Below are 17,439 nucleotides of genomic sequence, written 5' to 3'. Positions count from 1 at the left end.
GCTGGCCAGCTCTGTCGTGAATGGTCAACCGCTTAGAGATGTCTCGGCCCCTTAGCCTATCACGTACAATGTGTTGGAGCACTAGCCAATAGAAGTGCAAGTGTTACATAGTGATGTCACTATGCTACAGAAGTAAACCGGGGACTACAAACAATGTGTTTCAGGCGAGGGGGTGGGGGGAGAAGAGAGTCTTTGGGATTTCAGCCTTTGCAGATCATTTACATGCACAAAAACCAACATAACACACTACCTGAGAGGGAAAGCCCCAAAAAGCACGATAGGGCCCCTTTAAAACAAATTGACAAAGACAGTCGAGCCGGAATTAAATATAATGATAAATTAAACTGTCATCAGTGTGGAAAAGCGGCTTGGAGAGCAATATTAACAAATGCTAGAGCAAGGCCTCTACAGGCTCATTAAATTCCTGTGAAATTAAAATGACCAGTCACAAAATGTCTGCGACAATTTAGAGCAGAGCTTTTTCAAATTCCCTTTAAATTATATTCCATAACTTGTGTGAACGTTGCCTGTAGGCTAAGAAGTGGTAGTTAACAAGGAAATAAAACCACATTTAAAATGACAACCATTACATAAAACAGCTAGTATTAGTTAAAGTCTAATGCCATAAATAATTCAGAAAGTAAAATATCTGCAGTTCACAGTCGTCACAGTTCAGATAAGGTTGTCAGAAGAAGATAGCCTCCAAAATAAATGAATGGGAAACATTTTACCATGTTGGGATCCAGAACTAAATCCACCTCAGGATTCAAACAGTGTTTTAGGAACTGCGGGAGTTCGGTCTATTTATTACAACATTAGTTATTTCTACTGGTATACAGGTTTGGGATTATTTCACCCCAGCTTCTCATTAAAACCACGGTCAATAGTCAGAGCACGCTGAGAAAACAGGAATGCAATGACTTTACTGTGTCTGATTTAATTGCCTTTATTTCCTTCTTGGTTTTTCGCCTTTGGGAACCATTGTTCTAATGTGTAATTTAGATTGCATCGTCATTAGTGTGGGATTCCTCACAGACACAAGATTTTTTTCAGGTTGCTTTTAAACTCTAATTTCACTGTTACATACTATTATTTAGGGGTTACAATACAGTATAAGTATTTAATGTTGCACACCACGCACCTCTGTAGTATTTAAATATACAATACCACATAACATTTCTGCAGGGTGTTATAAAAGGGGTCGTAAAAAGGCAACACTATAAAACTAAATTATAAGCACCTTTAGTAGTCTAACACATGTTTAGCAGCCTGGGGGTGTAAGATCTACGTTGAAGAGCAGATTAACACTTTTTTTAAATCTATTTGAAATATATTGAAAGAGTTATTATGACTGTAACAACTTCTGTTCTTATTGGCCAAATGTTGGGAATAGGCCACATTCAGAATTTTTGAATGGATAGGCACTAACTTATGCAAGTCTGGCATGAAGTACACACACACACACACACACATCAGCAGTCGCTCTAGACGAGTACAACAATCCTCTCTGAAGGGCCGTCTTCTTATGGGTCACAAGATACGCACAGGCCGATGTGCATTCCCTATTATTTGATGGCTGGTGGTGGGTGAGCCCTTTTCACCCCCCCCCCCTTGCTGTGCTGTCGGAGTTACATATGATGGCGTGCAGCTCCTACCAGCACGGATATCTTCCAGGGACGCCTGTCCGATGCAATGTTCTTCCAGATGCTTGATGTAATGTGGAATTTCTCCAGAACCGTCTTGATACTGTCCTAGAAACGGTTTCTTTTTGCCAGCCTTGGGCTCGCTGACCTGATGCTTTGGAGTTCAGAGTCTTTTTGGGGGGACATGCATCTGACATGGCCGGTCCATTGGAGTTGGTACTGCATTAATGAGGTGGTCCATTACTAGCAAAAATGTCTAGCTTGAGATGGATTAAATAAACACCTACACCAGCTACTGAGCACTATACACATTTTTCACCTTTTAATACACACACCACTATACTGGTGTCTCAAAAAACCAACATAGTGTGAACTGAGCAGTCTGTTATGAATTATAATGCCAGCTTAATGGGTAAGAGGTACTATTTTTATACCCCGCTATGGCTCATGACTACTGAAGCTTTTGCTGCTAGCTATTCTTTTTCTTAAAGCATCTTAAAACACTGTTCTGGATGTTTTTGGTCTGAGCTCCAAATCTACCGTACCCTTGCTAGCTTGTGTAGATTAGCGGAGTTAGCTAAAGGTTGGAGTAAAGTTAATGGTGTCAAATTAAGTTGGTATCTTCCAAAGTATGTGTTCTTACTGCTACTACAGTCGCACAGAAACACCAAGAGCGATTTTGTGCTAAAATAAACACTTAGTCGTTTAACTTTGAAATGCATTTTTTACTGGAGGACTTTGGTTTCTGTTAATGGCTGATACCGGGAAACTAACACGTAATAACTCTGTTGATATGGATTTGAACATTTTGTTAGACTTGAATTATAATTCACTGCATCCACTATTTTGCAATGTTTAAGAAAATTCAACTTCCATCTTTAAACACACGTGATGACCTAACCAGTAATAACCTGTTCTTAAAAGAAGTGTGACAGCATTCAGCCTTCAAAGGCTCTTCTCAAGGCCGGGGTCTTTTGTGTGAAAAGACCCTTTATATAGTGAGCTAAGCCCCAGTACTTTGATCCTTTTGCCTCCATATAGTCAGACCTATTTCTTCCTCTGGAGGCTCCTTTAAGTAGTTTAGAATAATTATGAGTTTATTTGGTGTGTGTGTGTGTGTGTGTGTGTGTGTGTGTGTGTGTGTGTTTGAAGAGGCATGATGGTTTAAAGATTCCCACAAAGGTAGATAAGCATGAAACACCTTTTGATAGAAAAATCTATGGGCAAATACACTCGGCAAAACACACAAGCAGGGAGGGACGGGCTGGGGCTACAATTGTTTGTCTCCCAGAATCAAATGGGAGGCGATTTTCTGACGACCAAGGAGGAGAATGGAAAATGACAAAATAAACGAGTGCTCTTTTCTGCCTCTTCTCTTTCTTTCATCTGCCGCTGCGCTGAAGAAGAATGACCTGTCACAGCCTTTTTGTTGAGCTGACAACACACACACACACACACACACACACACACACACACACACACACACACACACACACACACACACACACACACACACACACACACACACACACACACACACACACACACACACACACACACACACACACACACACACACACACACACACACACACACACACACACACACACACCTCTGCACCACTCTGTTTAAACCACACAGTTGTTGACTCTGCGTGATCTGATAAATGACACCCCCCAATTCAATTATAGCCCCTCCTCCGTGCCGCTGGCTATCTCTTAGCATGTCTCTCACACAAAGACACAACTTCCAACCCGCCATCGAACAAGGAATCCAGGGAGGTGTCCACACCCTTACATGGTGGCTGTGTTTTTGAACTGGAACATCAGCAGAAAATGATGATGAGTAAGCCCCTAGATGTCCCCACCCTCTGTCTCACAAGGATATTAAGGCCGAAATGAAGGCCAAAGGGCTGGGGGGAGATTGATTGGCTAGAAGTGATTAGATGGGATGAAGACCAAGCTGAAATGTGGCCATTCTGGGTCCTCAGCAATCAGATAATGTAACACAAACTGCCACTCACACTAAAACCCACCCCTGAGCCGGGTGTTGAATTCCCTCTTGGGCCAAAATGAGAATGTTGAAAATCTCAGCACGTCAACATGTTTTAACATAATAGACGTCTCTTCATAAGTTGTCTTCTTAGTATTTTTAACAGAAAGTCAATGCTGAGGGGGGATATTCCACGAGAGCATCTATGTGTCATGTTGTTTAGTCATTTTCTGAGATAGCTTGCCGGGAGCTCTTCTGCTTCTGACTATTTCTTGAAAATAAACCTAAAAAGAAAACCTTCTGTCTTAGGGGCCTTTACAGAAATCAATACATGTTATGAACTATTAATACGGAAGAAACAAAGGCTCTTCTCACGATCATTTAATATTACTGTCTGGAGACTTTCATTGTTCCTAGTGGTCTGCAGACTGACGCAAGAAAATCCTGTTCTTGTTCCTACTGCACCAATTTAGCCCTGAGAGGGGGGATCTTCAAGATAACAAAAGCAGCGAGAGCATCTGGAGGATTCTTCAGAGACATCAAGCGGTCCACTCCAGTCGACAGTGTGTGATTAACATCGCTAATAGTCAACATCATTAGGTGATTACAAACTGAAAATGTACAATACAGAATTTGCTGATGGACCATGAAGGGAAAGGACAACATTTTTATTCTCCGTTTGGAATTCAACTTTTTCAGCTATTCATAAAATGGAAAACTCACCAAGAAGCAGAGAAGTTATCAAACCACTGGTGTTTTTTATTCCTTATTATTTATTTAAGAGAACGCTAAAGAGAAAGGGAAAAATTTGGGGCTGAGATGAAGAGAGAGTTTGGATGATTACATACAGAATATAATGGAAAAAGGCGGGAGAGTTAGCGGTGTAAGGCATGAGGAAATGAAAAGGGGAATGTGGCAGATGGGAGATGGTAGCTTTAGTCCAAATGGCCTCTTGATGTACACGCACGCACGCACGCACACACACACACACACACACACACACACGTGAAAGGTCACTGTGCGGTCACAGCAGAGGCCGCTCTGGCATCACTTAAGCGTGCATCTGTGCACATTTAGCATTTCCAAGTTGTTGTTGATTTGTTTTTGACCATGTGTGATTTTGTATTCCAGAAAATATTCTGCTTGCCCCAAACTAAATTAAAACAAAACCCAACAAATGTATCATCATCTCAGTGTAAATGGTTTAAGGATTGCATGCTTGACATAACTGATTGAGGAAGAACAATCATCAGAAATGAAGGATCTGTTAAAGAGGACCCCATGACCCCAATCAGGTTTCATATTTGCATTGTTTTGCCTCTACTGTGAAATGTTTATATAAATGATAGTTTCCATGCAGAGATGAAGTAGAAATTAATCATTTATTACGCATTCAGAAATATTCAGAATGGATCAAAAATCATCTTTTTATTTGGCAATAGGGTGGTGGTAAATGGATATTTAAGTGTATCTTAATCTGTTAAGTGTGAAATAAACACAAATTATTTCATATAATTAAACATTTGTTCAATTGGAAAATTATGGCTTCTCTGGCTTTCCAGTATTTGTTGAAATTCATTCTTACCAGGAAGGTAGATATACGTACACAGCCTTTCAAAACATTGGTTTAAAGAAAATGCATTAAACATAATTCAGAATAAGAGTTTTTAAACAGTAAGTTAAAAACTGTTGCACATAATGATATTGAAGCCCTGGGCTAGTTTTTAAAGTTTATGAGCCTCATGATAAAGACACATACTTAATACTGAATGAGTATTGATGTTTACCAAAGGTAGAGGCAATATATTGTGCTGCAAAAGAATGAATGGCGTCAATGAAAAATAGGCCAGCACTTTTCTCATCATCTGTAAAACAATCGGTCAGCATCAAAGCAATGACTTTCATATGAGGTGAGGCCGACACAGAGCCCGGTGTGTAAATCTGCAAATGTTGACAGGACAGCAAACCTTGTGAATGGTGAAGTTTTATTCTAGTCGCTCTACAGAGAGAGGGATAGAGAGAGATAGATAGAAAGAGAGAAAGATAGAGAAACAGTGCCACTGTACAGAAGAGCTCCTGTGAAATTCACACAAAAAATATTTGTTTTTACTCTTTATCATTTATAATTCTCCATGATGATGTATTCCAGTATGAATTTACAAGCGATGTATACAGGTGTCATTTCTAAATATATTCAAAATAGTTCCTTAAAAGTCTTTGAGGAAGTATTAGTTTAAAAAAAAAAGCTCTATTCTTACAGCAAACCATAAAGAAAAGAGGTCTCGTATCTTTGGAGGGATAGCAGACTCAAAGAAGAGGGTTGCTTTTTTTCTTTTATCTTCTTTACAGTTGAAGTCCTGACTACACATGAAGGAGAGGGAAGAGAGAAGCAGAGCTGGTGATTCAGTAATTCTCACCTGCCATTGGAGGAAGAGCAAGGAAGTCCCGCCATACCGAACCAAGCCCCTGACCCCTGACCTACAACCCCACTGGGCAAAATTGGGCCTGATAACGACCCGTTAGCCAATGAGGAAGTTGCGCTTAGGGTCAGGTCCTCGCCTTCTCCTCCAAAACAGCAGCAGCATCTTCATCGTGTTAAACATAGATCATTTTTTTCTCTCAAATATGTATATACTCACACCTGGTTACAACGCATTAGTGATCATAACATCATAACAAAAATAACAAACAAAAAAAAGAAACATAAAACATTAAAATTGTTACATCTGGGGTTGCATGCCATCACCTCATTATTTATCATTAAATGTAATTAAAATACATTTTTGTCATTAAAAAGAGCAGGGTTGTCATCACAAGGGTGTGTCTGAGTGTGTGTGTGTGTGTGTGTGTGTGTGTGTGTGTGTGTGTGTGTGTGTGTGTGTGTGTGTGTGTGTGTGTGTGTGTGTGTGTTTGAACATAAAACAGCATCAGTTTACATGACAGTTCTGTAAAAGTAGAACAAATAGAACAAATCATGATGAGTTCATAAAACGCAAGGGTGCCGTTTGATATTTTTTCCATGTGCATATTGTTCACTTCAGCTCACTCAAGCAGCATGTGGAGATAATTATGATAATAATAATAATAATAATAATAATAATAATAATAATAATAATAATAATAATGATAATGATAATCATAATCATAAATATGCAGATAAGATGCAAAAAAAGAGAAATGTTGCTCGTCAGTCAACATTGGGGGAAGCTGATTGGGAGGCAAGGAGAGGTTCACTGTAATTCCAAGAGTACAAAACAGAGCGATATGACCGTGGTCGTTAAAGACGGAGCTTCAATTGAAACACAGTGGCTAATGCAGTAGACTGCCATTAAAAACCATGAAGAAAAAAGAGAGATTCCTTTTTGAGTTTTCCATATAAGGGTAGTTTTTCAGAATTTGGACCCTCATCCTCCATTCTGTTAAGGCTGCTCAGGAGTGGAACACACCCCACATCGACTGAGCAAAGCCATATAACTGTAAGCCCCCAACCACCGCCATCCCTCCTTCTCTTCTTCTTCCTCTCTCTTTGCTTGGGCTGCATGAGTTCAGGCGAATAGCCGAACTGGAAGACCTAGGACTGGTAAACATCAAAAGGAGAAAGTTTGATTCTGCTTCGCGGCCGCTATAAATCACGTTGTTGTTTTTCTTTTTTTTTCTTTATAAATTGTTTTTCTACAAAAGATCTGCATCCTGTTCTGTTGCTACGGATGAAGCTCCCCCAAAACGCACAGAATCATCCTGAGGTATTTTATTTGATACAATTTGGCTTTGTGAATCCAATCGATCAAGCAAATCAGTCTGTTTAAGATGGTTACATGTTTTTTTTGTTTTGTTTTTTCTGCCTGTACATTCTGTACAGTTTTGTAATGCTACAAAAAAAAATGTTTGTGGGCACGCGTGTACATGGAAGAATGTGCATGTGCAAGTCTTTTCTGCTAAGTATTATAAAAAAAACCTAAAAAACAAACAAACAAATGCTTAAACAATCAGTTTAGGAACCAAATGTTCTGGTTAAGACTTCAAGCTTACCCGAGTTTTGCCATGCACACACACACACAACTTACTCCACCCTAACATGGAAACATGATGGATGAGCTCATAACAGTGGAGCTTACTCGGACCCATCTTTCACCATCTTGGCCCGCCCAACCCATCCCACATTGAAACCCAACCAACGCTATAAAGGTAAACAAGGGATCCATCTCAAGTAGTCTTCAGATCCTCAAGAACCCTGGTTGACAGCGGATCAAAAGTAGCTGATGATCATTACCCCAGTGAGACTGTAGTGGTTGGATGGCGTATAGCTCTGCTAATGCTGTATCAACCGACCAAAGTTCAATTTTATGAAAAAACTAAAGAAAAGTGTTCTTCTATAGTTATCCAACACTCTAGTGATGTGTCACGAGGAAAGGAAGAAGGAAGGAGGAAAGACGGAAGGAATCGTCAGTGTTTTTTTTTGTACAATACCCTGTTTCTCAGTTGCAGGGAGGTCGAAAGACAAAAACACATCAGCACCCACCCCCTCCCCAACTCAGACAAGGTGGTGGTGGACACGGTTGTCATTTCATCCTTTTCTCCCTTGTTTTATATCCTCTTTGCTCTCTTCCCTTCCACCATTTCCTTGTTCTTTTGCAGCAAAATGACACTGATTTACACTGATTTACTAAGCACAAAGGTCAAGGATAAAAGGTTTGCGAGTGTACAAGTATCCATCCACCATATTTGGCAAGACACAGTCCCTTTTTCAAAAAACATGTAAAATATGTGTCTGAGAGTGTATTTGTGTGTATTTTGTCTTCTCCGACACAGAAAGAAATCAACACATGCAAAATAATCTACTACTCTTGATGGTATTTTTCAGAAAGCTATGCTTTTTCAAAAGCATACGTGGGAGAGAGGTTTTAAAACTAATGGCTATTGTGCTACCAAATAAGCAAACACTAAAATCCTACATAGGGGGATCCGGATGCCAGAATCCCTACTAAATCTTATAGTTTAATAGAATAAAAAAGCAATACTTTGCAATTATTTTTCTATGTGCAGAGCCATAAATGAAATGCCCATCAGATGCCTCAGGTTTCCCTGCTTGTGTGTCCTTTTCTATCAGTGATTTTGTCTTCTTATCTGTCAGTCTGTAAACATTATGCATTGATAGCACCTACATTTCTCTCGGCTTCTCATAACTATATCCCTTCGTTAGCCTAACATATAAAACCAAGTTCTGACCAAGACCACCGACAAAACCCTCTGCCAACGACTACTGGAGGCTCCGCTCTGCGCCATTTAGCTCATCTCCTTTCTCCCTTTCTCTCCTCTTGCACTGCCAGGTGTCTCGGTGGCCATATTTGTCAGAGTAACAAGCAGCAGACCGTTGGACTAGCTTACTGTGACGCCTCTGCCCTCCTGGGACGCCTCCATGTCTGGCTGTGACATCAAACGTGCCCATCTGGCCTCTCTGTCAGGCCTCTTCTCCTCAACTAGAGAGCTGCAAGCTTGACAGTGGATGTGGAAAGGAAACGGGGGAGGGGGGGGGGGGGGGGAGTGGTTGAAAGAGAGGTTATCTCCTCTCTCTCGCCCTCTAATTCCCCTCACATAGAAATTCCCCCATGGTCCTTAAAACTAACTTACATTTTTCTATCAAAAATCAAATGCCTCTTTCCCAACAATGCATGTAGGAGTCCTTCTATGTCCCACTAACGGGACTAAGCCGTTTCATAAGCCTTTAAAAAACCTACAGGTTAATGATTCCACTCACATTTACACCAGGATACCTTATGGCAGCGTGCTGACCATGCAGCCAACTCATGGGTACATGGCAGAGAATGGACAAAAATGGTGATATCATCTGCAAAGAGAGTAGTAGTAGTAGAAGTACCGCCATACCCAAGTGGGCACAAGTTCTTTTGGATTACAATGTTGAAGAGAAGAAGAAAAACGTAGTGTGGCTATGGCATCCCTTGGTGGATAACATAGTTGATAAATTATAATACAAACCCAGAGAGCAGTAAGGAGGAGAGAACACATTATTCATTAGTCAACTAAACATCTGACTCCAGACTGGGGATTTTTTTATACACCCGCCTATTGCTGAACTGGGCTGAGTTTAGGACACCACGTGGGGCCGGGTATGCACTAGTCTTAGAGGCTGAGTAAGGCATCACATGCTCTTTATTGTACATGTCATTGGCTATCCGCCCGTCCCGTGAGCAGTATGAAGTGGTAGATTTAACGGAAGAGCGGAGATTGTTCGCATCGTTGCGTGTTTTGATGGGGGGCGCTCCGAGGACCGCTGCAGGTGAGGCCACTGCCAGCTGTTTGTAAATATCTGAGGAGCTACGCCCATGGACCAGTCTGCTGCTGGTGTCGTCCCTCAGCGAGTGGCTGAGGAAAGGGTTGTCCGAGCCATGGGCCGGGTACAGGGACTTGCTCCTCTTGCTCTCCTCGAGGTTGTGGTTAAACATCATCGATTTGGACCCGGTGCCGAACAATCTGCCGGAGTAGGGACGCATGCCGAAGAGGTTGGCATAGTGCGAGTCAGATGCAGACTCCAGGAAGCGATCCTTCTCCTTCAGGCTGACGCTGCGCGCCGGTCGACCCAAGTCCACATCCTTGGGCTTTTCTAGCATGATGTTGTCGAAGGAGTGCTGACGACTCAGCCTCAAGCGGTTTCTCTTTTGAACATGTGGCCCATCCGTCTGCGGCCAATACAGCCCAAACATTTCGTCTGGTTCCTGCTGCTGTTGGTGGTGCAAGGTAGGACTGACCAAGGGGTCTGCAAGGAGCTGGTCCTCGCTAATGTCATACAGGTTGGCTGTGTGGAGGCATGCTTCACACCGATTGTATGGTGAGCGTGTGGCAGAAGTTGCAGCAGGTATAGCAGGGGTGTATGACCCTGTTGGGGGGTAGCTAGAGGACACTTTGGACAAGCAAGACCGGCAGTGTGTCTGTTTGTAGCGATCAATGGATTCATGTGGGGACATGTTTTTCTCTTTCAGGTTGTAGTGTTTCGAGTAAGTTGGATCTGGGAGAAGATCTGAGTCAGGGTGATGCAAAGGGGAGGAGTTTAGATGAATGATGGGCTGCTCACACTTCCTATAGTTGTCACTGTGGTCGGAGTAAATCTCGGGGTAATCCAAATCGTCGGCAGCGAGACCGCGGCTCTCACGGTAGTGCATGGGGTCTGAATGCAGGCTCATTTCTCGCTCTGAGTCGATGGTATAAATTTTCTCTCCTCCTCCCCCTCTGCCGGGTTGGTTGGGCACACTGGTGACTGGCTTAGTTTTTAAGTAGGACAGCTCTACTTCACTGCAGTCCCTTGGGTATTTTGATGGCACCGATCTTTTTTTTAAGTTGTCCTTGGGCTTCAGGTGCTTGTTGTTTTCTGGGTCCTTGTACGAGGCCGCCCTGCTGGAACAGTCGGAGATGTCAGAGTGTGCTGCATCCTCAGGGAGGTAGCGCTGTGTCTTCATTGACATTCGTGGGTCTGGCATCAGCATGTCGGGCATCGGAGGGGGTCCAGGTGGCGCCGAACGAAGCGTGTCAACTGATTTCTTCCACAGTGTCCGGGGCGGCTTGGCGTTGGTCTGGACTGAGTCAGCGTTGACCGCCACCTCTACTGTGTTGGGGTTGGCATCATTCAGGGTCAAAGGATGCTGGCCTCCCTGGAAGATGTAGTTGTTAAGGTGGTCTTTGTGCCGGTTAGCAAGGTAAGACTGCAGGTCACCGGTGTCCCCGTAGATCATATCTTTGGGAGCATAGCTTCGGTTGTCAGCGTAGATGAAATTGCCCTTCTCCGCCATCATGTCCATGATCATGGGTCCGCTGAGTGCATGAATTCACGTTTGGGTGAGTTCATGTGGGAGCCGGCCAGGTTAGACATGTTGGTCATCTGTTTGGCTGATTTTATTAGCTTTAGCATTTTGTCCTGGGGGCTAAAGTCCAAATCGGACTTTTTCTTCATGTCAATGTGGACGCCATGGATGCAACTCCAGATTCCCTGCATGTCGACAAAATGGTAGAACAAGTGGAATGGATAAGGAGGGGGGGACCAAATACGAAATGAAGGATAAATGGAAGAAAGGTTTGATGGTTTGAGAGACATGGAGGGAAACAAACAGAATAATTATTACATTTGTACCAAACATATTTGTGGTGTATATGTTGTTTTTTTAAATTGGTGACTCAGTTAATCAAAGTATATTGAAGCATAACGTTTCTATCAGCATACAAACATTGGAAAGAGTACTAAATGAGTCTTTCTTTCTTTCCGTCTGAAACACGCTGTGTAGTTCAGTTTATAAAGACATCAAACTGTGCCTAGCAATAAAGATGGAAATCTGTTTTGTGGAAGATAGGAAATCTTTTAAACAACCGTGAATGATTGATATAAGAGGATGATGCGTTAAAACAGCAACATAATCCAGGGTTTTCATAAAAGGGTTCAAAATGAATCATTAACACACAAGCAAAACAAAATACACACAAACTATTTTTAAATAAAGAACCACAAGCTCCGTCGTTTTAACTGTGGAGCAAAATAACTCATAATGACTTTTCAGCCTGAGCCTTTTTTTGACAGGAAACAACAATAATCAGGAGGAAATCGCCATCACTATGACTGTGAGGGAGGTTTTTAGAGCCAGTCTTTTTCTATGGACTAACAGCCAATCAAGCAAACAGTAATGTCACACAGCAGACTTTTTCCGGTTCATCGTACAAAGGCTGAGTTTTAACTGAAACCATTACCCCGCTCAGAAATACATCCTTAAAAAGCGTTTCTAATGTTAGCAAACTCAAAGTGCTATGTGGTTCAGCACACATTTTGTGGGGCTTATCATCTCAAGATAAGCCATTAATGATGTATTTTGCCCTAAATCACTCTTGAGAACGGCTTTAAAGTAATTCCTCTTTCAGGTACCTGCGTTTATCTTCTAAAAAAGTTTTTGTCTCCTAACCACCCCCCCCCTCTGTTAACTTTGAAAACAGAGTCATGCTCTGATTTGAAAAAAGCAGTACACAGACACTGCAGTGCTTTTAGGGATGCACGTCCATGTTCTCTGTTCTCACACACAACCAGGGAGAATGCTGACCTTTCAGCAGAATTAGAGAGAATAGATTGATTTAGTGTGGGTTGCCGTGATTTCACCTAAAAACATGCCACAATTAGGATCTATTTTTGTCTTTATTCAGGGCTGCCTCGTGATTCCCCCCTCCCGTCTCCATCCCCAACCTTCTTTGTGCAGCCCTCCCTCCTCCGCGCTTGTTTCCCTCAGTTTTGTGGTTTAGCAGTATTGCTCTCTTTCTCTGCATATGGGTTTATGTTTTCAGGCTCTCTCTTTGAAGAAAATAAAACTGAGATAGGCCTGTCAGAACCAAATAAAGCTGCATTATTATACCCAGAATAATTGGAGTGAATTGTTGAACCATATAGCCTTAAACATGGCTACTGTTCACCTAGTCAGACCACCTTAGACCCAAATATAACATGTCTTTATGGTGTAACTATCAAGCCAGAATTAAGACTGTGGTTCAAAGTGTGCCCTGCTTTTATTAAACAGCGCACATTCCCAAGCCCACAAAAATGTCTTGTGATTGTTTGAAGAACATGCCTTTACATGCAAACATAAACTTCCTCTTAAAAAGGTTCCTTACCCTACTGATGGAGAAGAGAAGACCAGGCGTGCCGGTGCAGACGCCAGTGAAGCAGTATCTAAGCCTCCAGTAGAAGAGGTGCTCAGAGACGAAGGTGATGAGGGAGAGCCCCATGGCAGTGGCCAGCATGTAGAAGACCCCGGCCATGTTGTCCACATCTAGCTGACTGGACATCACCTCGTTCTTCTCATTGTGGCAGATTCCTGTCAGCCACTGGGCTTCCAGCTCCTCCATTTCACCTGAAAAGCAAAAGAAAAGAGAGAGACTCAAATCCTTCTCTGAATGGCTCATCGGTGTTCGAATAAGCCTCAAACTATGATTTTTTTTTATGATGGAAATAAGTTTATACTGTTTGAGACATATTTAGAACAACTATTGAAGTTCCTTTATAGGCTGCTGAATAATCCTATCTTCTTAGATTGTATACTTTCTTTTTTGGTTCAAATATTTTAATGTAAATGGTGGTATCATCTGCAAAGAGGGACATAATTAGCACTAAACACCACAAGGGAAGTTTTGTTGTTTTTAAATTGTATTTTGAAGTGGATTTTGAATACAAAAAGAATCTGTTTCAAGTCTTTGTGAAAATACTTTTGGGTAAATTTAGCTTTAAAAGTGTCAGTGTCCATAATTGTCTTTTTTTTTCGGGTGTTTCGCCTGATAGGGCAAAGAGACTATTTCTATAGTGTTTATAAAAGAAAGAAAGGTAGAAAGACCTTATCTTTTTTCATCCCTCACTCTCTGTTCCCTCCCCCTCCCTCTTTGGCTTCCTCTGTGACATTTGGCGCGTGGCTAATTCAATCTGTGTCATTCAGGGCTGGATAACTAAGGCTGCTAGTGGGGAAAGACAAATATCATCGGGATGTTCAGCGAGATGTCTTGAGGGGGCAGACTCACTAACACACCATTAAAGCTTTCAGAGAACAGACGAGAATTTGAATCCTATTGGATTTGTAAATAAATGAGGAGCTGTATCTACGGTACACATTTTCTCATATGACATTAGGAGATGCTTAGAATTGGCAGCAAAATAAAAGAAGATACAAATATTAAGGTCATCTCTTTTGCTTATAAGGGATAAGCTTTAGGGAGTTATGACTGCTTGCACTGTTGATGTAACTCCGGGGGAATGTAATGCTGAAATTCAAATTGTGTTCTCTTTTAAGCCGTCAGACAACTCAAGCAAAAGTCTGGAGATCAGTCGGTTGTAACACAAGAGCACAAGTATATACAACTTTGAAACCACACTTTTGAGGCATGTGTAAATGTTTTAGCTTGAAGCATTTAAGACTCAAGATGTCTTTTAGTTTTTTGAATGTAAGACACGTGATTCCTGTTGCAAAACCTTCTGTGTTCTCATTTAAATATTGATGAACCATAAAACACGAAATCCATTCCAGTTCAGGACACTCACTTATTTAAAGTTTCTGCAGAATGCTTATCTGCACTCTCCTTCATAAATACTGGAGCACAAATAAGTCCAGACCCTGACTGAATGGTATTAAGTCTGACAGATTGCAAAATGTACAATAATCAGGATTCTGCTTTTGGAAACTAGGATTAAAAAGTAGAGAGAGAGCTGATTTGGGGCTTTTTCCAAACCAACATAGCATTTCCATTTCCATTCAAGAAAAAGTATGACCTGAGTCTGCCATGTGTTTCTGATTTACTCTCTCTTTCTGTCAGTTTGTTTGTTCTTCACCTTCCTCCACCCTTCCCTGTACACTTCCTCTCTCTGTGTGTGAAAAGCCATATGCTCGCCACCCAATCTGTGTCTATCTGATCAAGTAGCATCTGCCAAGACACAGAGCCACTGTCATCTATCACAGACCTGCCCTCCTCCCTTACCATCTCTCTTCCTCTCTACCTGAAACAAAGTCAAGTCCTGGTCTTCCTCTCCTACCATACTCCTTTCCTGGTCCCCCATTTGACCTCTCTGTGGCCATAATGCTCACTTTCGCTTCGTGATTTTTTTCAAAGAGGACTCATTTCCAGGTTCATATTTGTATTTTGTGCCTCTACTGTGACATGTCTCCTTGCTTTAATGTTCAAAAAGCTCTTTATTTGTCTCATACTGCCTGTGCTGCAGCTCCTCTTTTCACCCTCTGTCTGAAACCAGAGCCCAGTCTGCTCTGATTGCTTAGCTGACCGGCTGTTACTATTGGTCAAACGCTTAGAGACGTCCCACCCGTTAGCCTATCACGTACAATGTGTTGGAGCGCTAGCCAATAGAAATGTGAGTGTTACGTAGTGATGTCACTATGTTACAGAAGTTAACAAAGGAATCCAATGGAGGCATTTCTGGCAGGTGTGGGAGAGAAAGTCCCTCTGAAGGAAACTATGGGATTGTATCCTTCACAGCGCCATTACAGGCACTAAAACCTTTATAACACACTATATGTTTATATATGCAGATTTATAAAACACCCTCTGTGTGTATTTTGCATTAAATGAGAAAAGCAACAAGTGTAAAAAAGATAAAATGGCATTATGAAACCAGATGAACCAGATGTTTTTCAGAAATTATCCAGCCATTGAATATGATGGAGCGTGGCCTTTGTGCTCCGGAGCCCTGATAAGATTTGGGTGGAGGAGGATTATTGTGACACCAATGTTCATTTAATCAACTTCAGTGCACTTAATGTGAGTGGCTGTGAACGCTCGCATCAGCGAAATGCTTTCGGTGTAAAATGTAAATGAATCTGTCACTAAAAGCTCGAGCTGTTTCGCTCTCGCTCTTGTTTTGCGGCAGTTGGAAATTATTTATGTAAGAACTTCTGAAGCTACTGTAATAAAAGAATGTGTTGATTCGGATAGAGTAATGCTTACACACACACACACACACACCACACACACCACACACACAGATCTGGTGCTGCAGAGAGGAATATATTAGAATAACTTACACACTCTGCCCTCTGTTTGGAGCAGCCTTTTGTGTCCAGAATAACATCAAAAGACTATTTATACTTCACTGCTTTCCCTTTGTGCTGTCAGCAGACAAGGCAGTAGAGTCGTGTGTGTGTGTGTGTCTGTGTGTGTATATCAGCGCATGACTCTGGCGAAGAACAACGTAACCTTTTGCCTTCGTGGACAGTGTCTTGCGCTTTGAATTTGGGTATGAGAACGCCGTGTGAGTGTGTTTCTCACCGTCTCCGATGATGGCCAGGATAGCCAGATCCACCTGTCGTTTCCAGTAGGAACCTTTCTGTAGAGCAATGCCGTAACCAGTGGTAGCAAAGATGTACCTGAACACAAGCACAGCCAATGAACACACACACCACAACATCTTAACCTTGAATAAAAACCTTCTTAGTTTTCCTCTTTATGGTGTCAATGGGATTTGAAATATACCTAACACATATAAATGTCATGAAGTGGAAATTTAGGTCGCAGATGAACAATCAAAATGACAGATTTTTCGTTGGGTCCAAAGACCAGCCCTCAGAGGGTAGGTTTGCATTTTTTCAGGTCTATCTCATGACAATGCCGCCCCATATGTACATTGGAACACTTTTGGCCGCTTTAATCACCCCTCCGCTCCGCACTGGCCTTGAAAAGGTCCCTTCTTAATGCAACTTTTAGTGATTAGTTGCTTTAAAAGCGGATCTCTTTGCAGCCAGTGTGGAGAGGAGAAACAATTGACAAAGACCAATCATACTTACAATGTAAATGTGGGCATGAGAGTGCTGTTCTAAGACACGCTTCAAAAAAAGATGCACCTATCCATTAAATAATGGTTGTTTTTTTTTAACTACATCTAGAATCCAATTGTCTCATATGTATCCTCTTCTCAGTCGGCTGCCTATCCTCTATCACAATGTATTTTGAATACATTTTATTCTCATGAATTTTTAGTGAAACTTATGGGCAATCTGGCAACTGAAGATTGTGTTGGTTTCCCGCCAAAAGGACGGGACAAAGAAATAGTTTTGGTAAATAACTCTCTGTAATATTCTTTTTTTTGTACTTTCAGTGACCTTTAGAGGAACATGTTGTTACCTTTGAACAGAGGCAGGCTAGCTGTTTCCCTCTGTTTTCACTCTTTGTGCTAAGCTAAGTTAGCCAGCAGCTGGTGGTAGCTTCATACTTACTGTATAGACATGAGGGTGGTCATTCTCTCAGCAAGAAAAGCGTATTTCCAAAAAAAGGT

The 17,439-nt window shown here is 41.8% G+C and overlaps 1 protein-coding gene across 1 annotated transcript in view; it reads right to left on the bottom strand.

Moving 5' to 3' along the window:
• Nucleotides 1-5,094: 5,094 nt before the first annotated feature.
• grin2aa (glutamate receptor, ionotropic, N-methyl D-aspartate 2A, a) overlaps nt 5,095-17,439 on the bottom strand; it is a 142,718-nt gene continuing 130,373 nt past the window's right edge. Inside the window, 4 exon segments of the mRNA XM_063904984.1 lie at nt 5,095-11,458; nt 11,461-11,631; nt 13,287-13,525; nt 16,437-16,534. Of these exon segments, the coding sequence (XP_063761054.1) occupies nt 9,674-11,458; nt 11,461-11,631; nt 13,287-13,525; nt 16,437-16,534 (2,293 nt within the window). The 3' untranslated portion in view covers nt 5,095-9,673.

Source organism: Eleginops maclovinus, chromosome 16 (assembly GCF_036324505.1).
Source record: "Eleginops maclovinus isolate JMC-PN-2008 ecotype Puerto Natales chromosome 16, JC_Emac_rtc_rv5, whole genome shotgun sequence".
In the NCBI taxonomy this organism is placed as follows: Eukaryota; Metazoa; Chordata; class Actinopteri; order Perciformes; family Eleginopidae; genus Eleginops; species Eleginops maclovinus.
The sequence above is the reverse complement of the archived record's forward strand: the minus strand, read 5'-3'. Positions and strand labels throughout refer to the sequence as shown.